This window comes from Mobula birostris, chromosome 3, assembly GCF_030028105.1.
Source record: "Mobula birostris isolate sMobBir1 chromosome 3, sMobBir1.hap1, whole genome shotgun sequence".
Taxonomy (NCBI): Eukaryota; Metazoa; Chordata; class Chondrichthyes; order Myliobatiformes; family Myliobatidae; genus Mobula; species Mobula birostris.
The window spans coordinates 189,876,825-189,899,876 of NC_092372.1; the positions used below are offsets into that span (position 1 = coordinate 189,876,825).

Below are 23,052 nucleotides of genomic sequence, written 5' to 3' on the forward strand. Positions count from 1 at the left end.
ATCTGCGTGAGATGTGGGACATTTGAGAGACTTTGAACTTTTACTGTGTTCATGGACTTGTTCATCAAGTTATGGTATTGTTGCACTGTTGTAACTATATGTTATAATTATGTGGTTTTGTTGGTCTTTTTCAGTCTTGGTCTGTCCTGTGTTTTGTGATATCACACTGGAGGAAATATTGTATCATTTCTTAATGCATGCATTACTAAATGACAATAAAAGAGGACTGCATGTCTTCGTAATCTAAACTAATCTGTCTTCCTACTCTCGGTCCACGTCCCTTTAAGCCACAGCACTTCATGTGTTCAGTCAAGTACAGTTTATTGTGATGAGATATTCTGCCTCCACCATCTAATCACTCTTCCATATAGTGAGTTCTAGATCCCATCACCTTTTGGGTGAAAAATATTTTCCTCAACTTTCTATCTAGAAACATTTCTACTCATACTAAAGCTACACTTCACATGACTAAATACTCTCACTCGTCATGAACTTGTGATAGCTTTTAAATTTCTTCCAGATTTTGTAGCCTCAAAATGTTTCAGCCTTCTAAATCAGCATCCTTGATATGTTCACTGACATAACTTATTTCAGAAATTAAAGAATACATTTGTAATTCCTGCTATTTATAAAGGCAACCAGGGAATTAAAATTTATCATCTTTGAAATAATTCAACAATCAAAATATTGGGCAAATATTAAATCTGATAAAATTCTCAAACTCAATTTTATTACTTTCTTTTAATCAAAGGACCTAGATTAGATTAGTTTATTGTCAATGAAATTCCTTGCTTGCCTGAAATTTGCAGGATAAGTATACATGGTAATAATATGTAAATACACCAATAAATACAGTAATGAACAAGAAACAGGATGGTGCAGAGATTGTAGTACAATCTGAAGTGCAAAAAGACTAAGTGACAATTAAGAGATATTGAATTAAGAGTTCAAGTATAAACTCAAATACATCGTTGCACAAGTCTTTGAAGGCATCTTACAAAGTGAATGAATTCTCACCTCTTCAATCTTAACAGATACAGATTAATCCAATCCAAGAATTTTTCATGTTTTGCAAGGTCTTGAAGAGCCCAGTATTCCTACAGCAGAAACATCTTTATCACCATAATTATTGCACTGGATTACATAAAGATATTTAACACAAATCATTCAAGCCAATTAGTCCACGTCTACTTTCGCCCTCATAAGTTTACCTAATTTCAATCCATGTATGCTATTTGCATATACTATTTTCTGTTTCACATTCGCAACATCCATTAGGTAAAGAAGTTTTTCTCAAAGCCCCATTCGATATTTTGGTGATTACCACATATAGATAGTATCTAATTTTGACATTCCCCACAAATAGATGTATTCCTTCCATCAAAATCTTTCATGATTTTAAAAGATCTTTACAAGTTATTCCTCAGCCTTCTTTTCCCAAGATCCTGCTCACCTTTTCTAGCTATGTACACTTACTTTTTTCTGGTAGCTCAATGCATTCCATGCATGTTTGGCCAGAAGGTCAGTGAAATGACAACACCCAACCGTGACATTCTCTGATGCACCTGTACCTGGTTATTGTCACAGATGTCAGATTAGCCTTCCTGAGTGAACCCACAGAAAGTGACTAGCCTGGATTTAGTTCCCACCATTGCCCTCAGATCCTGCAATGGATAAACTAACAAAAATATTCGCAGACATCTTTAATCTCTCTCTACTTCAATCTAGGGTCTCCACCTGCTTTAAGAAGACCACTAGCATCCAGGTGTCAATGGAAAATGAGGTAACATGTGTTGATGACAATAGCCCAATGGCTCTGACAACCATCAGTTTGAAGTGCTTTGAGAGGCTGGTCAACTTCATCCTTCCAGGCAACCTTAGCTCTCTGCAAGTCATCCATCATAGTAACAGGTCTACAGCAGATGCCATCTCCCCAGCCCTACAATCATCCATGGAATACCTGGATAATAAGGAGAGCTACGGCAGACTCCTATTTATTGACTATGATCCAAGATTATCCTCAACACCAGTGTTTCACAAGGCAGAATCATCAGCCCCTTACTTAAATCCAAACACACAATGACGTAGTCTAATTCTGCTCCACTCCACCATGGTGGGCTGGATCTCAAACTATGAGATAGAATACAGGAAGATGAGGAGGTAAAGCATTGCAGAAACTTTTCCACTTGTTATTGACTCTGACTAACTGTTGGTTTGTAGATAGCCAGAGGACAAACTCACTGAGGTGCAGAGGAGGGAGCAGAAGGCTTGCCAGAAGCGTGAGATGAATTGTGGGTTCCAATATGACACAATTTCCTGAGGGAAACCATGGAGGCAAACTGGGTACATGTTGGAAAACCCAGGTCCACCAACTCAGCACTGACAAAAGTTTACGAAGGGAAATGAAGTGGGCCACCTTGGAGAACAGGCCCACCACTGTCATGATCACCATGGCTCCATCGGAAGGTGACAAACCTGTGACGAAATTCATGGCAATGTTGGACCACAGGTGTCGAGAGCCAGGTAGGGGTCGCAGAAACCTACAGGGCCACTGGTTGGAGGAACTGTACTTGGGTACATTGAAGACAGGCAGTGACAAACCGATGATCATGGTGGGCCACCAGAACCGGTGTCACAGAAAATCCAGGCTCATGCTGTAGGGCTTGGCAAATCTAAATATTAAGATCCCAGACAATCGGAGCGAGGAACTGGGAGGGTGGACTGATGGGCTGATGGTCGATGTATGTGTCAGCTAGGTTGAACTGTCGTGACAGGTACCTGCCTTAGTGTTCTTGGATTCAGGTCAGTAGGAGATGGTGAAGTTGAATTGCTTGATGAAGAGGACCTAGTGAACCTGATGTGAGTTCAGTTAGCGGGTCTGCTGAATGGATATGTGGCTCTAGTGGTCAGTTCCCCATCAGCTAACATCTCCATTCCTCCAAGGCCCATTTAATAGTGAGTAACTCCCTGTTTCTTACTCCATAATAGTGCTGTGTAGAGTTGAATTTGCACGAGAAGGTGGCACAAGGGTGTTCCTTCTCATCCGGTCCTTATGGGGAGAGGATGGCCTCAGCATCCATGTCGGATGTAGCCCCCTCTACCACTAAATGTCCAGAGAAGTTCAGATGGCAAAGAATGAAAGCAGTGGTGCGGCCTCTCAAACTCCTCGAAAGAGTGGTCCGCAGCTGCAGACCAAGTTATCTGGGAGGTCAGCGATTTGGTGAGGGAGGTGAGAGGTGCGGCAATTTGGCTGTAGCTCTTGATGAAATGGCGGTAGAAGTTAGAGAAGCACAAGAAGCACGACAGACGTTTTGAGCAAGTGCAATCAGAGCCATTCAATGAGGGCGCACACTTCCTCTGGATTCATGGCTTTGCCTTTGGGGGGTAATCTAGGAAGAAAATGACTCGGGTATGGAACTGGCAATTTTCTAACTTGCAGTACAGTTGGTTTTTGAGGAAATGTTGAAGGACTGACAGACATTGTCTTGGAGTCCTTGGAGAAGGTTAGGACTCATCGATGTAGATGAACACACACCTGTATAGAATGTCTCAGAGAATCTCATGAATGAAAGTTTGGAAATCGGCTAGACTGTTGGAAAGTATGAAATACATCACCAAGTATTTGTAGTGGCCGGTGGGTTTTATGAATGCCATCTTCTACTCATTCCCCTGGTGGGTGAAGATCAGGTTGCGTGTTCTCCGTAAACCCAGTTAGGTGAAGATCTAGGCCCCTCAGAGTGTTTTGAATGCGTTAGCCGTTAAGGAGAGAGGGTAGTGGTTCTTATTGACAATTTTGTTGAGTCCACGATAATCAATGCAGGGATGGCAACCCCCATCTTTCTGTTTGACAAAGAAGAATCTTGCACCAGCTAGGGACTGGGATGGTCAACTAAAGCCATCTGCTCTGGCAGTGTAGTCATTTATAGCTTGGGTCTCAGGAAGGGAAAGGCAGAACAGATAACCTAGAAGAGGGGTAGTGCCTGAAGGTCGATTGTGCAATTGTGTGGTGTGAGGAAGCAGAGTGCTGGCTTCCCTTTTAATGAAGGCGATGGCTAAATCATGGCATTCCTATGGGAATTTGGCGAGGTCAAGAGTTTCTTCCGTCTCCATGGATTTATGAGTTTTTTTTTTAGTGTGTCGCACCAGACAGTCAACCATTCTTGTCTGGCGTGTGGTGTCAGGATTGGTCTCCTTTCGGATTAACTGAGTCATGATATGAACGTTCCTGACTCGACCTTTTTTTTTTAACGAGGCCGAGTGGCTAGCTCGATGCTCAACCCGGCACGGATGGAAAGCGTGCTCAGGGGGGTGGCCGGACTTGGATTCGAACTTGGGAGCCTTCGCTCCAGAATCCGGTGCTGATGCCATTGCGCCACCAGCCGGCCTATGGGGTGAAGTCAACTGAGGTTGTAGGCGGGTGATACAACAGGTGGATCCTCAACTCAGCAGTGAACTTGATGACCAGTCGAAGTGTGGGTTGCAAGTGGAGAGACAGCAGTAACCCAAGGTGAGAGGAGTGTTAGATGAGTCAATAAGGAGGAATTGGATGGACTCGCAGTGGTGTCCGATGCTCATATGCACAGGCCATGTGTATGCTCTGACCATCCCAGATCCCAAAGGATGTCCATTAATGGTCATGATGCAGAAGGGGTGTGAGATAGGCTCAGTAGGAATTCTAAGCTGCCCACACAGAATCCGGTCCAGAAGGTTGCCTGCTGTGCCGAAATCCATCAGAGCCTCCTGTGCATGTAGTGCCATCAAGATGTGGAGGAGGAAAGAGAGAGTGAGTTGGATTATGGACCCGAGGAAAACTACCTGATAGAAGGCTCCTCATCTCTACCTGGTGGTGCCATTTTCCCAGACACAGTGGGAATTTGATGTGTGGGTGATCAGCTGCTCCACAGTAAGTGCACAAGTTGTTTTTCCACCGGTTCTCACAGTCTTGGGAGCTCCAGCTAACTGCATGCATTCTGGAGGCATTGCGGAAGAGATTCCAGCAGCATGAAATGGTTCTGGGAACAGAAGAGGGGTTCTGGCTGGTGATCTGCATGTTGTTCCATAAGGTGCCTGTCAACACAGAGAACCAGAGTGATGGGTCTTTCGAGGTTGATCAGCATCTCCTAAGTAGACAGTTTATCTTTCAAGTGCTCTGAGAGGCTCTGATTTTAATGGACTACAAGCGCTTCCACATTACAGCTGCACTCCTCCGCAATGGCCCTGCATTCCACTGTGCAATTCAGCACAGAGCATAAGTCTTGATGCAGGTGAGGTATCCAATTCTCTGCCTTCCTTCCACTTCCCGGATTGTCAAGAACCCGGGTGCATCTCAGCAGTGAATTCCTCACATTTACTGTCCTAGTTAGTAGCAGCCCTGGTCAGAGCTTGCAGATTAAGACAGAGATTATAAAGGCAATCTTAGCTCAGTCTGTAGAATACAGAAATGACTGCACATTGAAGTGCAGGACACACTGGGGTAGGATGTTACAGCATCAGGTTGGGAATCCATCAAAGTGTTTGGGTAGCGGAATCCAGGAATCCGAAGGAGGAGGTTGACTGGCACGGGGTATTGCAAACGAGACAGAGAGTTGTTTGAGAGTGCCAAGCAGATAGCCAATGGTTTCCCGCTACTTTTGGATCATGTACTTGTGTTGGCAGATGACTTCCTTTAGGCAAGCAAACTCTGCTGGGTCAATCGCTGATTCACCCATCCTGTCAGAAAAAGTAGAGGAGGTGTGATCTAAACGCAGAGCAGTGGAGACAATTTAGTGGTGAACGGTCACTTCAATAATAAACTGCAAAATAAGAAGTCAAGAGAGGTTACAAAGCAAGCGAGAACGGATACCTAACATGATAAGGCAACAAGGTAATTGAAAGCTGGAAGCAACTGGTTGAGGCCGGCTGGTTCAATGAATGAACAAGAGCTGTGGATCAGAGCTGGGCTTTAATAGGCTGCAGGTGATGAGTTGGAAATGAGTGGCAGGTGACTGTAGCTGGTTGGAGACTGGGAAGTGCCCCTCTGTGCAGTCTGACACCACCAGGCTCAAGGACATCTTCTACTTGGCTATTATAAATCTCTTGAATTTATATGATGAAGTCAACTCTTGATCTATTAATGTTCATCATTATTGCCCTTGTACCTGCTCTACCGGCACTGCACTTCCTCTGTAACCATAGCGCTATATTCTGCATTCTGTTTTATTTTTTCCTTTTGTACCAACGTGATGTACTTATAAATGGAATGCACGGCATGCAACCTAAAGCTTTTCAGTGACAATAATGAACCAATTACACCTTTGTAAATCCTTTCTGTAACTCTCCAGTGCTTCTACAGTATATTCCTGGTATAAATGGCAACTGAAACTTCATGTTGAACTCCAAGTGTGATCCAATGGAGGTTTGAAATAGGTTTAGTATAACTTTCCTACTTTACAATTCTGTCCCACTAGAATTGTCTCAGAAAGGGTGTGTTGTCATTAGACGGTCCAGAGGAGGTTCACGAGGATGATTCCAGGAATGAAGGGGTTAACGTATGAAGAGCCTTTGGCAGCTTTGGGCCTGCACTCACTGGAAATTAGAACAATGCAAGGGGATCTCACTGAAAGCTACTAAACGTTGAAAGGACTAGATAGGGTAGATGTGGAGAGGATGTTTCCTGTGGTGGAGGTACCAGAACTAGAGGCCACAGCCTCAAAATTGAGGGGCAACCTTTTAGAACAGAGTTAGGGAGGATTTATTTTAGCCAGAGAGTAGTACATCTATGGAATGGTCTGCTACAGACTGCGATGAAGGCCAAGTCCATGAGTATATTTAAGGCAGAAGCTGATCATTTCTTGATCGGTCAGGGCATCGAAGGATATGGCAAGAATGCAGGTGTATAGGGTTGAGTGGGATCTGGGATCAGCCATGAGAGAATGATGGCGCAGACTCGATGGGCAGAATGCCCTAATTCCGCTCCTATGTCTTATGGTCTAAATTATACAATTTAATGTACTTTTTTATATGCTCTTATTCAGCGGTCCCCAACCACCGGGCCGCGGACCGGTATCGGGCCGCAGAGCATGCGCTACCGGGCCGTGAGGAAACGATATGATTTGGCGATATGAGTGAGCTGCACCTTTCCTCATTCCCTGTCACGCCCACTGTTGAGCCATTATGCGCGCGTTGTCCATGTCAGCGCGGGAAGGAGATCAACTCCTCGAGCTTGCAAATGACGACGGGCTGAAAAGTATGTTTGACATAACATCTTTGCCGGCATTCTGGATCAAAGTCAAGGGCGAATATCCTGAGATAGCCACAAAAGCACTGAAAACATTGCTTTCATTTCCAACATATCGCTGCAATTAATGCAATGAAAACCAAATTGCGGAATAGACTGGACATAAGGAACCCCGTTCGAGTATCGCTGTCTCCCATCACCCGTCGATAGGACCGTCTTGTTGCAGGAAAACAAGCCCAGGGCTCCCACAGATTCAGCGATATTGGGGCGTTGCAATGATTTTATAAGTTCATACGGGGAAAATATGTACTGTGTTTAATACCCAAACGTTACTTAAAATGTTATGATGCTATTGACTTACATAACCATATAACAATTACAGCATGGAAACAGGCCATCTCTGCCCTTCTAGTCCGTGCCGAACGCTACTCTCGCCACGTCCCACCGACCTGCACTCAGCCCATAACCCTCCATTACTTTCCTGTCCATATACCTATTCAATTTTTCTTTAAATGATAATATCGAACCTGCTTCTGACACTTCTACTGGAAGTTCGTTCAACACTTACTTCAAGCTCTCCTGTCCTCCCCTGATAATTGCCTTAATCGCTATATTCATGTGAGGAAAATGCGCTGTGTGTTTAATATTAAATTCATTAGATAAAGCCTTTTAGAAACAAAATTGAGTGTATTAGCCACTTATCAACGATATTCTGGTCGTGATTAACACCCCCCTGAACAGAATCGCCAAAAACGATTTGTAGAAAAATAATCCGCAGGTGTGCACATGCGCAAATAACACATGCGCGCTGGTGCCCGCGCAAGGCTTCATGGTCATTGTAGTCTTTCTCTGGGTAAACGCAACGTATTTGACTGCTACTCTTGTCTGTTGGCAGCCATCCCCCCCCCCCCCCCCCCCGATCGGCCGGTCGGCAAGAATATTGTCAACATGAAACCGGTCTGCACTGCGACAAAGGTTGGGGACCCCTGCTCTTATTAACACGTAGCATAACTATTTATGATCTGGTGTATTTGTATTCAGAGACATCTTTATTGCACAAACCCATTTGCCTTCACACCTTTCAGGTAATAAGTGAAATTGCGCCCCTTCCTAACAAAATGTACCACTGCACACTTATGTGCATTGAACTCAATTTGCTTATTGTTCTGCTAGGTTTATCCAGATTGGAAGCCACAATAATTTCTCAGTGTTTAATAAAACAAGATCCTGCTTCCTTCTTGGGGGTGAACTGCTTGCCTGTTTGCCATGCAGAATTGCAATTCCAAGCTACGTGAAGCTCATAGGAAAAGTACAACTATTTTTTATCTAACAACTAGTTTCTCCAGTGGACAAGCTCCAGATGGTCCTTCATATAGAATACGTACAGTTCCATATAACTTACCTGAGAAATGTTGTTAACCTCAAGATGTTTCTTTGTAATTTCACTAAGCTGGCAAAATGTCATTGTGAAATCTGCTCTTGTATCCTCCATCAACTACAAAGGTGGAAGAGTTTATCTGAGATGTTCACATCACAATTCTTATATGCAATTATTCTAAAAGACTAAGAAGGCTTTCATGAGCTTACTAAAGGAACTCAAAATAAAGCTAAAAATAGGATATACAGTGGATTCTGGTTAATTCAGCCATCGGTTAATCAGGGCACCCATTTATTTAGGATAACGCTTAAAGAACAAAAACAAATTGAGAAAATAGCCAGAATTCTCTTGGTTTATTTGGGACACTATGCTGCTTAATTAAGACAGGACAGTGTTGCCGAACAGTTTTTAACTAGCATCAGTCGCATACACTGTGTAGCCATTAGACACTGCTCTGTGTCTAAATAGCTGTTTAAAGAGCGTCAGTTTCATGTGTTTATGTTGAAAAAGCAGTGATTTTTGTCATTGATAGTTGGCAAGAAATAAGCAGTAAGACAATTCAGAACTGTTTTGATCACTGTGATTTTTAGCATTCAGGGCTGGAGATGCCAGAAACAGCAGAGAGTGAAAATAAAATGATTTCATTACTTGAACAAGTTAAGAACTATGAAGAATTTAAAGGTGTTGACAATCAACTTGAATGTTACATTGAAAATGAAGATTTGGAGGATCCAATCACCGAAAATATTGTATGAAGGCAGTCCATTATCTGCACTAGGTGTCTGTGCTGATTTTGTTCATTTATAGACAACTCAAAGAACAAGGCAGTGTACACTGGATGAATTCCTCTGCCGATAACTATTAGGAACTAATATATAGTTTTATAATACTACAGTAGTATAGGTAATTTTCTGATTTGTTCTCTATTTCATTTAAATACATAATTTGTTATTCAGTTAATGGTGGTTTGTCTTTTTTATACATTTTTATGCACTTCCATAATACTCTGGCTAATTTGGGCAGCCACTTAATTGGGCCAAAATGTACTGATCCCAATCTGTCCCGATTAACTGGAATCCACTGTATTTGCATTTTGAAATAAGCAGAACAAGTATATATTTAAATTGGGAAAAAAAACTTAATTTGTACACATATGAAACATCTGCAAACAGAAAATATTACTGACATGTATGCTTCATAAATAAGTTTAACATTTATCTATTTGCAATTTTGTCTCAGAGTTGGCAGACAGGATCTTTATAATTTTTCTCAAGTGTAGCCAAGACTGTTGGTTTCACAGGCTTTCAACAACAGAATTGATGAAAACAGTTTTGTAAAATAGTGAGGAGTGAATTTACTACATCAACTGGCATGAACATGGATGAATACTTCTCAACTGTATTTACCCCTGTAGGAGGACATGGAAATTAATGAGCTCAGTGTAAACAGTAATATCTGAAGCATATCTACATTACAAAGGATGTGCTGAAGATCTCAAAATGGATATAGGTGGATAGATGTGTGGGCTTGATCAGGTGTATCCCAGGAAAAAAGAAAGGAGAGTGCTGGGGCCATACAAGAGGGACTTGTAACTCTTTTGGCCATATATAAGGTACCAGAATACTGGAGGATAGCCAATATTTTGCCTTTATTTAAGAAGGACAGCAGAGATAAGCCAGGGAACTACAGGCCAGTGAGCCCTACATTAGTGGTGGAAAAGATTTTAGAAGTGATTCTAAGGAACAGGATTTAAATGCATTAGAAGGCCAAGGAATGGCCAGGTTTGGTCAACCTGCTTTGTGCATGGGAAAAATCCACGGATTTGAATGAGTTTTTTTGAGGAGGTGACATAAGATTGATAAGGGCAGGGTGATAGAAGTTATTTACATGAGCTTCAACAAGGCCTTTGACAAGATCATACCCACATGATAAGTTGGTCTACAGGGACAGGACACATGGGATCCAGGGATAGCTAGACAATTGAATACAAAATGGCCTGGGGATAGGAGCAGAGAGTGGTAGCACAGGGCTGTATTTCAGATCGGAAACCTGTGACCAGTGGTGTACCACAGGGATCAGTAATGGTGGACCTCTGTTGATTGTTATGTTCTGTAATTAACATCCTGGATGAAAATGTAAATGAAATGATTATTAAGTTTGCAGGTGCACCAAAACTGGTGGAGACACAGGTATCTGGAGCAAGTAAAACTGCTACAAGAACTCAGTGGTTCAAGAAAGATCTGAGGAGAAAAAGGGACATTCACAGATATAGTTCACTGAAAGTGGCAATACAGGGACAGAGTGGTGTAAAAGGTGTACAGAATGTTTGTATTTATTGGCTGAGGCACTGGTTAGGCCACATTTAAAATATACTGTAGAGTTCTGATCGCTGAACTACAGGAAGGGTGTGATTAAGCTAGAGAAGGTGCAGAAACAATTCACTAGGATGTTGCATGGAATGAGATATATAGAGAGACTGAATAGACTAGGTCTGTTTTCCCTGGACCAAAGGAGACTGAGAGTTCTCTAAAATTAGGAGAGACATTAGAAGAGTAGATAGCCAGTGACTGCTTCCACTGAGGGATGTCAAAAACTAGAGGACATAGCTTTCAGGTGAGAGGAAGAAGGTTTAAGGTGATCTGAGGGTAAAGTTTTCACACGAAGTGTAGCTGGTATCTGGAATGAGCTGCCAGAGGAAGTGCTGGAGGGAGGAACAGTAACAGCATTTAGATCAGGATGCAGATTCGGAACTTGGCAAGTATGTAAATAGGGAAGACTGATATAGTCGGACACTTGAAAGGAAAAGCAATAGCATAAATCAAACAAATGAACACAGGCTTAATGACGTAATACGCTTACCTTCAACAAAAATGCAATCAAGTAGTTATCATTATAATCAAATCCAGACAAGCCCAATTTAGCTTTAAATAATTCCACAAATCTAAAAATTATTTACAGATAAAATAGACGCCATGTTAGTGCCAATCAGTATTTTAGGTAATATACATATCCATAGTTGTAATCATGGATTCAAAAATAATCCTGTATGGTAAAATGGTTAATTTTGTTCTATTCCAGAACTGAAAATATAACATGGTTTGAGAAGATGACAAATTAACCTTTTTGCAAATACACTTACTTCCCACATCAAGAAATCATTAAGTCTTCAGAAATGTAAAAAACTTTAAACTATGAGCAATACACTCAAACTTCCAGTACTGCCTCCGCCCCCCCTTCACCCTTTCCCTCTCTCATGTTATCTCCTTGTCCGCCCAGCACCTCCCTCTGATGCTCCCCCCACCCACTTTTTATCTTTCTTCCATGGTCTTCTGTCTCTTTTACTAATCAACTTCCCAGCTCTTTGCTTCATCCCTCCCTCTCCAAATTTCTCCTATCTCCTGGTGTGTCTCTCTCCCCTCCCCCCACCTTTCAAATCTACTCCTCAGCTTTTTTTTCTCTCCAGTCCTGCCTAAGGACTGTGCTTTGACTGTGCTTTTTTCCATAGATGTTGCCTGGCCTGCTGAGTTCCTCCAACATTTTGTGTGTGTTGCTCTGATTTCCAGCATCTACAGATTTTCTTTTGTTTGAGTCCTTAAACTGTGAAGCTGTTCTTTTTTCTTAGAATGTTGTAAGGAAAATTTCTTGCTGTTAATCTTATTTGAAGTAAGGTGAAATGTAATTTGTACAGTCCCTTTGGATCACCTATTGCAAAACTGATATTCTTTCTGAGGTCAGGAAGGAGGTGATTTTATCAAAATTTTACTAAATCACTTGTGCCTTGTAATTTGCTGAAACTAGGGAATTGCTTCATAGTCAATGATATAGAAGATACATAGTACATTTACATTCCTTATAACAGAGCAGTACTGCCAACAAAATATATTGTTTTCAGAAAAACTGAGGTGAAAGATCAGTAGGAAGGTAAAGGAGATGAATAAAAAAAAGACATCTTGCAACAAGACTATTTTCAAACTTATAAAACTGCATCTTAAATCCAAACAATTGGGGAAAAACAGAATGATGGACTTTAACTAACAGATTTGTCTTGTTCAGCTTTCTTTCATGGTAGCTTCATGGCAGGTAGTTATACTTAATTACCTCACACGGTTTTCTAAAGCTACCAAATAAACTTAATCACCTTAGTGAAACAGCCTTCCATTATATTTGAGGCAGTATTGCTACGTCATAATAAAATCTGAGGGTACATTTGGCTTCATTGTACTTATGGCTCTTAGTAGAACTACTGGTCTTGTGAGCCACTGTGACCTCCAAACTTATGAAAGCAAACTGAGCTAAGAGTCTTTACACTCCAAAGGAAAAATGTGGGAAGCAACACTGCCTGACATTCTACCCAAATTGTGACAGTGCTTTTAATCCAATTATTGCCTCAAAAGTTCATTTTTAACTATTTTTGAACAAAATGTTTCACTGCCACTTTATGCACTTGCATAACGAAAGTGGGAGCTGATTATTATTGCCATTTTCCATAGCCTTTTCTTTGACGAATCAATCTTCGATGTGGTATTTCTAAGGTCCGGTTAGAAAATGACCCCAAAGAAAATTGCATAACCCACCGTTTTGTTGTACTATAAATATCAAGAAGTAAAAAGTCAACATTTATTTTAGAGTTTTTGATTCACTACAGCCCACACATTGATCCTTGTGCTTTTCGGTTCTATAAAGTTCAACATGAGACGATACAATGTATTTAACCAATGCCAAGTCAACAATCAAGACTGGCCTTTAAAATGTTCTGGTCAAATTCACTGGAATTTATTTTAAAATAGTCTTTTGTATTCCATGGTTGTCTACTTTATGTCAGTTTGATTCATTGACCATTTAGTGATAAGGCAGTGAGTGGTAGTAGTAGATGATTACCCCTCTGTCTGGAAGCCTGTAACTAGTGATGTGCCACAGGATTGGTGCTGGTTCTGTTGTGGTTTATTATCTATATTAATGCTTTAGATAATAATGTGGTAAACTTGACCAGCAAACTTGCAAATGACATCAAGATTAGAGGTGTAATGGACAGCAAGGAAGGTTATTAAAGCTTGCAATGGGATCTGCACCAGCTGGGAAGATGGGTGGGAAAACAGCAGATAAAATTTTATGCAAACAAGTGTGAGGTGCTGTACTTTGGGAGGACAAACCAGTGTAAGACTTACATAGTGAATAGTAGGGTACTAAGGTATGAGGTAACACAAAGGGACCTAGGAATACAGATCCATAATTCCTTGAAAGTGGCATCACAGGTTGATTGGGTTATAAAGAGAGCCTTCATAAGTCAGGGCATTGAGTACAGGAGTTCAGACGTTATGAATTCAGATTTTATGTTGTAGTTGTCTAAGACATTGCTAGGGCCAAATTTCGAGTACTGTGTGCAGTTCTGGCCACCTATTTGTAGGAAACATATCAATAAGCTTGAAATTATGCAGAGAACGTTTACAAGGATGTTTGCTGAGACTTGAGTACTTAAGTTAAAGGGAAATGTTCAATAGCTCAGAAGAATGAGGGGAGATCTTACAATATTACATAATTATGTGTGTAATAGATAGGGTGAATGTTTGAGGGCTTTTTCCCCTCAGGTTTTGTGAAAATAGAACTAGGGGTCATAGGTATAGGGTGAAATGTGAAACACTTAAGAGGAACCTGAGGAGGAGCTTTTGCACTCAGAGGACGGTGAGAGTGTGGAATGAGCTGCCAGCAGAAGTGGTAGATGCTAGCTCAAATGAAGAGGTTTGGATTGGTACATGAGATGGGAAATGTATGGAGGAATATGGTCTGGGTACTGTTAGATAGGATTAGGCAGAAGAGCAGGCTCACATGGACTAGATGGGCCAAACCACCTATTTCTATGCTATTGTGCTATATGACAATTTTTTCAATTGAAAATCAGAAAGCCTTGGTTTTCAGCTTAATTCTAAAACTTGAGTAGGTAATCCTGCATAACATTTCAATGTATAAAGGAAAGGAGCAAGGAAAAACATTTAAGAAGATTTATTGCAACAAGGCCTATTGACCAGTTCTGCTTGAAGTCTTCTGTAGACTTAGCAGATTTTTTTTGGTAGCATATGAGCAATTCAATAAAAATCAACAGAACAATTAACAGGTTAATTCTCTTCTTCATGAATTGTGGGCCATGATGCATGCATATTAGCTATTTTCCAATTCAGCAAGTCATCTTACATGAAGATAATTAGTTGCTGTAGAGTGTTTTGGGATAATTATAACAAGTCAGGGACTACATACAAGCAAATTTTCTGTTCCTCTGTGTATTTTCATCAAGCTCAATGAAATGATGCAAAAAAATCCCTCAAACACAACTCTGATAAACTTAATGAAAATAAAACTTACTTTGTCTGATAACGATCAGGATATCCTTTCAATATTTGTTCTGCTCTAGAAATCAAGCAACAGTTAAGAAAACAATTAAAACTTTTATAGTTACATGTCTGGTTTGATATTTTGGCATGTAGGAATTGAACGTACAATATGAAGAAGCAATTCTGTTGTGGAACATACAGAAAATTCTGGAGGAACGCAGCAAGTCAGGCAGTATCTATGAGGGGGAATATTAGGGGGATGCAGCTTCAGTACCATTCCCATATCCCATGATTCCTCTTAATATAATACTACAGTATCCGTATTATCTCCCCTTTATTATTTAACATTTACTCAGAGGTAATCTTCAGGGTGTTGAATGATGAAGCTGGTGTCCAAATTGGTGGAGTGACGGTGAACAACTTGAGGTATGCAGATAATTCAGTGTTGTTAGCTGAGACTGAGGACGTGTTACTCAGAATAGTAGGTAAGATAAATGCTGAAGGAGAACTATTTGGAATGAAAATAAATGCTGCAAAGACGAAGATGATGGTAGTATCACGGAAGAAAGAAGTCCCCAAAATCAGTATCAAAATTAACGCTGTAGGCATAGAGTCAAGTCAAGAAGTTTGTGTACTTGGGACAGATGGTCACAGAGGATGCGAAATGTGATACAGAAATTAGACGAAGAATTGAGATTGCAAGATCAACGTTCTGGAGCCTGAGTGACGTGCTGTGTGGCAAGAGTTGGACTTTGGGCTGCGTTGTAGAACTTGGAAATGCTACGTCTGGAGCAGCCTGTTGTATGGAGTCGAATCGTAGACCTTATGCAAGGAAGCACAACAACGACTGGAGGCATTTGAAATGCAGTGTTTAAGGAGAATGCAGAAAATTAGATAGGTGATGAAGGTCAGTAATATGGAAGTGTTGAAGAGAGTGAGGACAGAAAAGGAGTTGCTGAAGAATGTGCAGAAAAGGAAGCTGGAATATTCTAGGCACTTGTTAAGAGATGGTGGACTGCAGAAATTGTTATTGGAAGGGATGATAGAAGGAAAGAGGAAGGCAGCGAACCACTTGGTACGATAATGTGAGGCAATGGACTGAGTTGAGTTATGCTGAGGCCAGAAAAAGAGCGCAAGATCGAAGAGGATGGAGGTGCATAGCCGCCTACCCCGGATTCGGGACGGCACCCACTGATTGACTGACAGTATCTGTTGTTAACTTGAACATAGTTATTGAATGAGCCTCCACAGCTCACTTCCAAATTTGAAAGGCTGACCCATCTCTTCTCATATCTGTCTGAATAGTGACCTTCTTGTCTTAAAACTGGGGCAACCAGTTTTAAATATCTCAGCCAGGGGAACCATCATCCCTGAATTACCCTAAGGAATCCCTAAAGAACTTTGCACTGTTATGTTGGATCCTGATACTTTTGGAATCCAATGACGCTAATGACAACAGTAAATTCCATTGATAACATTAACCAATGAAATAGCCAGATTCTAGTAATGTGACACCCACCACAGAAACCAAGAAGTTACAAAGAAGTTACCAGAAAAATATAGAGGGAACTGGAACCACTGAAGACTCATTAAATAATTGCATGCATATAGTTGATTATATAAAAATACAAACAAGTATAAGAAAGTTAAACTATAACTATCAGAAAAATAAAAATTTTACATGCCAGTCTAACAGTTATCACTTTGTTAATATTCACCTCCAGCAAATTTCCCATCACTGATATCAGGCTAATTCAAGCATCCTTGTTTGCTCACTCCCTCTTTTTTTAAAAATAGTGGGGTACTTGTAACTGCCCCTATTGGTCTTTATACTTAACCTCGATGGGGGAAATTTTGCATAGCAATGTTGGAAGTATACTTCATGGACCTTTTACTAAAATAATTGCTGGAAACAGCTTTAAAACTAATTTACCACATTTTTTAAAGTTTTGTTTTTATTTGGATAATGTATTCACAAATAATACAAACTTTTTTTTACACATATAACCTTTTCCATTTTTTATATGAGTAAATCTATATTAATTTGTACATTCACAAGTGCACATTGAGATAATATAGAAAATAATTAGGCACCCAAATAGATGTTTATGTGCAATTGTAATTCCACTATTAAACTAAATAATGATAAGTTATTATAAAAATATTAATAATAGTGGTTGAATACTAATTTCCATGTATCTCTTCTGGTCCATTTCTTTCTGGTCCAAAATTTCCCCAAATCTTTTCCTTGTGTTAATTCCACATTTTCCAAAAAAGAGAACGGTAAACATTTGAGCCAAGGGTGCTTACGTTTACACTATTACTATGTTGGCGAGACAAACAGTATAAACCATTAGGAGAGTCATCTAAAGTCTGCTCCTGGGGTTATAAATTCAATCCATTTATTCCAAATTTGATAATTTTTTTTTTTTGAATTCTCAAGGAGTAAGTCATCTTTTCCATTTTAAATATTACCAAAATGATTTCATGCCAATCTTCTAATGTAGGTGATATTAGATTTAGCCACTTTCTGGAGATTGATTTCTTACTTGCCGCTAAAAGGGCCTACAGCAGCTTTATATCTTTCTTCTGTTCCAAGAACAATACATGCCCCAAGTAGAGAGTCTGAAAGTTCAGAGGTATCTGAGTCTTGAATACCTTAACTAATGTTCTGTGAATAATCTTATTTCTCTTAATTGGATTCAAAACTCCATTTACATTATAGGAAATTATTTTTACCAGTTCAATTTGCATTTTTCTCTAATAGAAAAAAACTCTTCTTTTCTAAACAAACAGTAAGCAATCCCTTCTTAACAGTAAACCAGAACATAAAACCAAACCCTAGGCATTTTTGAACATCGAACATTTGAAAATTTTTCCCGACTTCCAACATTGAGGCCTGAGCACCGACCCGCCACAGTTCAGAGGGATAACCCCTGTCTCCAGTCTGTGTTAGAGGGCCCTCCGCAGTGTGAGCAGCAATGGAGAATTCTCTCCTTTTTATGTCTCCACCATATTGCTATCATTCAAGTTATTCTGTCTAGTTTATTTTCAATTATCAGCTTTCATTTTACCCTTAAGTACGATGTACTCTTTTCAGACATTTCTCAATTATTCTACACTCTCTGTACGTTCTCGCCGCACTGGCTGCCATGTCCACCACCAAATTTTCTCTAGTAATGACTCTGGTTGGGTGATAACTTTTATGGGTATTCCCTGAACCGCCAGATCCAACATTACCTCTTCCACTGTAGCATAGATTTTTGTCCCTTCATCGTAAAAGACTCTTAGCCGAGCTGGATACAGGGTCTGAAATCTGACGTTCCTTCAGGACCCTCCGTGTTTCCACGTATTCCTTCCATCTGGCAAGGATCCCCCGGTCGTAATCGTGGTCTAAACTGATTTTACAGTTGTTCCACATAAAGCCTTTCTTTTGCTATGCCAGTTTAAGCACTTCTTCATTCGTTCTGTAACTGAGAAATCTGACTAAAATCAATCTGGGCTGGGCATCTGCCGGGAGTTGTGGCGCCAACGCGCGGTGGGCCCTTTCTATCTGTAGGTCTTTTGCGTCTGGTATTTCAAGGTTCTCTCTAAGCAGCTTCTACATGAAGGGAATCACCAATCTCTCGTAGAATCAAAGTCAGATTCACCAATTCTTCCACATTATCTCTATCTTGGCTAGCCGTGGGGGAGCTAGGCCCCTCGTCTTGCTGCGTCTTTTTATATTTATCAGCCTTCTGAGCGGACTTTTTATTCTTGTACTTCATCCTTGCCCCTTTTATTGATATAGTTACACAATACTAAATATTTGACTAATTTCGACTTTGGGGCAGTTTACGTTCTTTTTTTGCCGAGAGCCCTTTTCCTACGCTCCCATTCCCTTGGTGACCCGGAAGTCCTTTACCACATTTTCTTAATGATAGCTAACTCAAATAACAGGCTTCAACACAAGTTCTGCAAACTGGAAGGGAGTAAGTGAAGGATAACTGATCAATGGTATTTGGGATCATGAGCAAATAGGAGGGACAGCATGCTGATAGAACATTACAGGAAAAAGTTTATAAAGAGGGAAAAGATCATGAATAGTGGTAGAGAATGCATGATTGTTTAAGTTTATTTTTCAGGATCTGGATATGCCTACTGATCCAATTTACTACTGATCAATAGTAAAGAACAAAAGTGGTGTGGTCTTACAAAACTTTACATGTATCAACATTATAGTGGAGCGTGAAGTGCAGAATCAAATATCGCTGTGATGATTGTACTTTCTAGTATCAATTGTTTGGCAATAATAAAGTATAAAGTGTTAAAGTATCTGCTATATATTTGCCCTTAACTTGACTAAATGGCTTTAAAGCATCTTTGCACACAACTCACAGTTTTGTGTCATTGTCAAGCTTGGAAATATTACAATCCAACCCTTCAGGCAAATCCTCTGCCATCTCCTTATCTCCCATTACAATTTCTACAGCATCATTTTCTATCGGTCCTATATCTACTCTTACCTGTCTTTTACCCTTTATATACTTGAAAAAGCTTTTAGTATCCTCTTTGATATTATTTGCTAGCTTCCTTTCACAGTTAATCTTGTCCCTCTTAATGACTTTTTGTAAGGTTTTAAAAACTTCCCAATCCTCTGTCTTCCCACTAATTTTTGCTTCCTTGTACACCCTCTCCTTTGCTTTAACTTTGGCTTTGACTTCTCTTGTCAACCACGGATGCATCCTTTTTCCATTTGAAAATTTCTTCTTTTTTGGAATATACCTGTCTTGCACCTTCCTCACTTCTCGCATAAACTCCAGCCACTGCTGCTCTGCCATCTTTCCTGCCAGTGTCCCTTTCCAGTCAACATTGACCAGTTCCTCTCTCATGCCACTGTAATTTCCTTTACTCCACTGAAATACTGACACATCAGATATGGAATATATAGAACGCAGGGCAGTACAGCACAGAAACAGGCCCTACGACCCACAATGTTGTGCCAAGCTAGCTAAAATGTTAATCCAAAACACCCAAACACTAACCCCTCCTCCCTACACAATGACCATATCTTTCTATCTTCCTCATATCCATGTGCCTATCTAACTGTCTCTTAAAAGCCTCAAATGTATTTACCTCTAGCACTATACCAGAAAGTGCATTCCAGGCATTCATCACTGTCTGAGTAAAAAAACTTACCCTCACATCCCCTGTGAACCTCCCCCCTCTCACCTTCACTGCATGCCTTCTGGTATTTGAAATTTCAACCCTGGGAAACAGATACTCCCTATCTACTCTAGCTATGCCTCACATAATCTTATAAACCTCTATCAGATCTTCCCTCAGCCTCCGCCACTCCAGAGAAAACACCCAAGTTTATCGAGCCTCTCATGATATCACATGCCCTCTAAACAAGACAGCAATCCTGTAATCTCTTCTGCACCCTCTCCAAATCCTCAACATCCTTCCTATAGTAGGGTGACCAAAACTGTACGCAATACACAATATGGCCTCACCAGAGTATAAAACCAGAGTTTTATATAGTTGTAACATAACCTCTTTTGAACTCAATGCCTCACCTAATAAAAAAAAGCATTCAATAAGCCTTCTTAAACACACTGTCGACCTGTGTAGCCACTTTCAAGGAGTTATGAACTTGGATCCAATGATCTCATAATATATATTGTGAATAACTGGTGCCCAAGCATATCACTAGCACTTCCTGCCATAGTGAAAAAAGACCCACTTAAGACTACATTGTTTCCTGTTATGGAATTCATTTTCAGTCCATGCCAAAATATTACTCCCTATGCCACATACTTTAACTTTGCAATTTAACCTCTTATGTAGGACTTCTAAAAATGCTAATACACTGACCTTCCTTAGTTATTCTACCAGTTAAATCTTCAAAAAGAACTGCAGTGGCTTTGTCAAACATGATTTCCCAATCAGCAATCATGTTGATTTTATCGAATGTTGTTTATGCTTTTTAAGTATCCTATTTTCATATCTCTTATTATAGATTCTGTGAACAATTCAATCTGGCAATACTAGCAAATACCACTTCCCTAACAGTGTGCATAAAATACTTAAAAACAAACAAAAAAAACTATTTCATCAGTATAAATCCAAAAGATTTAGAAGAAACTGCATGATAAGTCTAAAAATGTGTAAAAAATGCTGTAGATATTAATCAGCTTACTTAAAACAAGGTCTGAAAATCATATAGTCAAGCAAAAGGATAATTACAATCCCACAAGAAAAAAGAAAGGCATTGTTACATTAGTAGGTAATTTTTGTTGAGAGTTGTTCATGAAAGCACCATGTACATGTGTGTGTGTGTGTGTGTGTGTGTGTGTGTGTGTGTGTGTGTGTGTGTGTATATGTGTGACACACACCATATACACCACGTAACTGAACTGTGTCATTCTTTGTAGCTCAGAAAACAGGCTGCACTACTGTGTTTGCATATAACACACATCAGAAAAGAAAATTTTTATTTAATTATTCTGTAATAATTTGGGTACATAAAGTAAAAAAAAACATTTCTAAGAAGATGCTTTGTAAATATCTATGCATGGTTTCTTGACAAAAAGAAAACGATCATAGAGTGTATTTATTTATTTAATTAATTACAGATACAGCGCGCAATAGGCCCTTCCGGCCCAACGAGTTGCACATAAGTCCATAAGGAGGGGAGGAGAAGATGGCGGCGCGATGCAGCGCGCGCGGCCACTCCAAAATGATATCGTATTTGTTAAATAGGTACCGTGCACAATCCTGATTTGATGGAGACAGACGTGAGAAGCACGGAGGAACATCTAGAGAAACTTCTGAAATGCCTGGTTGGCTGCCGTTGCTACTGTGCGATCGAGAATCTCCAGAGGGGATGGCCCCAAATCCTCGGCTTTGCCTACTGCCTGTTGCCGGGGCTGGGGTCAAAGCGCTCGGCAGAGATGGTGCTCAGTGCTTGGTGTCAGAGGACTGGTCGGAGGCTCGAAGTTTTCGGACGGACTCAAGAGTCGGCTGTGGTCGGGTGCTTCCAGGGTGCTGCATCGGCAAGTTTGCGGCGCTGGAAGCTCATGGCAGGGAGAGAGTTTTTCTTCCTCCTACCGTCTGCTGAGATGATGGGACTTTCAAGAAACTTTTAGACTTTTTTTTACCGTGCCCATGGTCTGTTGTTTACCAAATTATGGTATTGCTTTGCACTGTTGTAACTATATGTTATAATTATGTGGTTTTTGTCAGTTTTTTTAGTCTTGGTTTGTCTTGTGTTTCTGTGATATCATTCTGGAGGAACATTGTATCATTTCTCAGTGCATGCATTACTAAATGACAATAAATGAGGACTGCATGTCCTCATAATCTAAAAAAAAGATATAGGAGCAGAAGTGGGCTATTCAGCCCATCGAGACTGCTCCGCCATTCAATCATGGGCTGATCCAATTCTTCCAGTTATCCTCACTCCCCTACCTTCTCCCCATACCCTCTGACACCCTGGCTAATCAAGAACCTATCTATCTCTACCTTAAATGCACCAAGTGACTTGGCCTCCACAGCCCCTCGTGACTACAAATTCCACAGATTTACCACCCTCTGAATAAAGTAATTTCTCCACATCTCTGTTCTAAATGGATGTCCTTCAATCCTGAAGTCGTGCCCTCTTGCCCTGGACTCCCCTAATATGGGAAATAACTTTGCCATATCTAATCTGTTCAGGCGTTTTAACATTAGGAATGTTTCTATGAGATCCCCCTCCATTTCCCTGAACTCCAGGGAATACAGCCCATAAGTTGCCAGATGTTCCTCATACAGTAACCCTTTCATTCCTGGAATCATTCTCGTGAATCTTCTATGAACCCTCTCCAATGTCAGTATATCCTTTCTAAAATAAGGAGCTCAAAACTGCACACAATACTCCAAGTGTGGTCTCATGAGTGCCTTATAGAGCCTCAACATCATATGCCTGCTCTTATATTCTATACCTCTAGAAATGAATGCCAACATTGTGGTTGCTTTCTTCACTACCGACTCAGGTTAACCTTTCTGCTGCCTCCCACCTTTCTTAAATAGCAGAGTAACATTTGCAATTTTCCAGTCATCCGGTACAATGCCAGAATCTATTGATTCTTGAAAGATCATTGTTAATGCCTCTC

The 23,052-nt window shown here is 40.5% G+C and overlaps 1 protein-coding gene across 2 annotated transcripts in view; it reads right to left on the reverse strand.

Moving 5' to 3' along the window:
- The window catches only part of LOC140195490 (protein adenylyltransferase SelO-like), an 88,391-nt gene that overhangs the window by 21,268 nt on the left and 44,071 nt on the right, over positions 1 to 23,052 (reverse strand). Inside the window, exons 13-16 of one of the 2 annotated variants that reach the window (XM_072253864.1) lie at positions 14,949 to 14,993; positions 11,454 to 11,535; positions 8,619 to 8,711; positions 1,018 to 1,097 (exon numbers count right to left, since the gene is read on the reverse strand). In XM_072253864.1, the coding sequence (XP_072109965.1) occupies positions 1,018 to 1,097; positions 8,619 to 8,711; positions 11,454 to 11,535; positions 14,949 to 14,993 (300 nt within the window). The remainder of the gene's footprint in view (positions 1 to 1,017; positions 1,098 to 8,618; positions 8,712 to 11,453; positions 11,536 to 14,948; positions 14,994 to 23,052) is intronic. The other variant, XM_072253865.1, reaches the window with a different exon arrangement.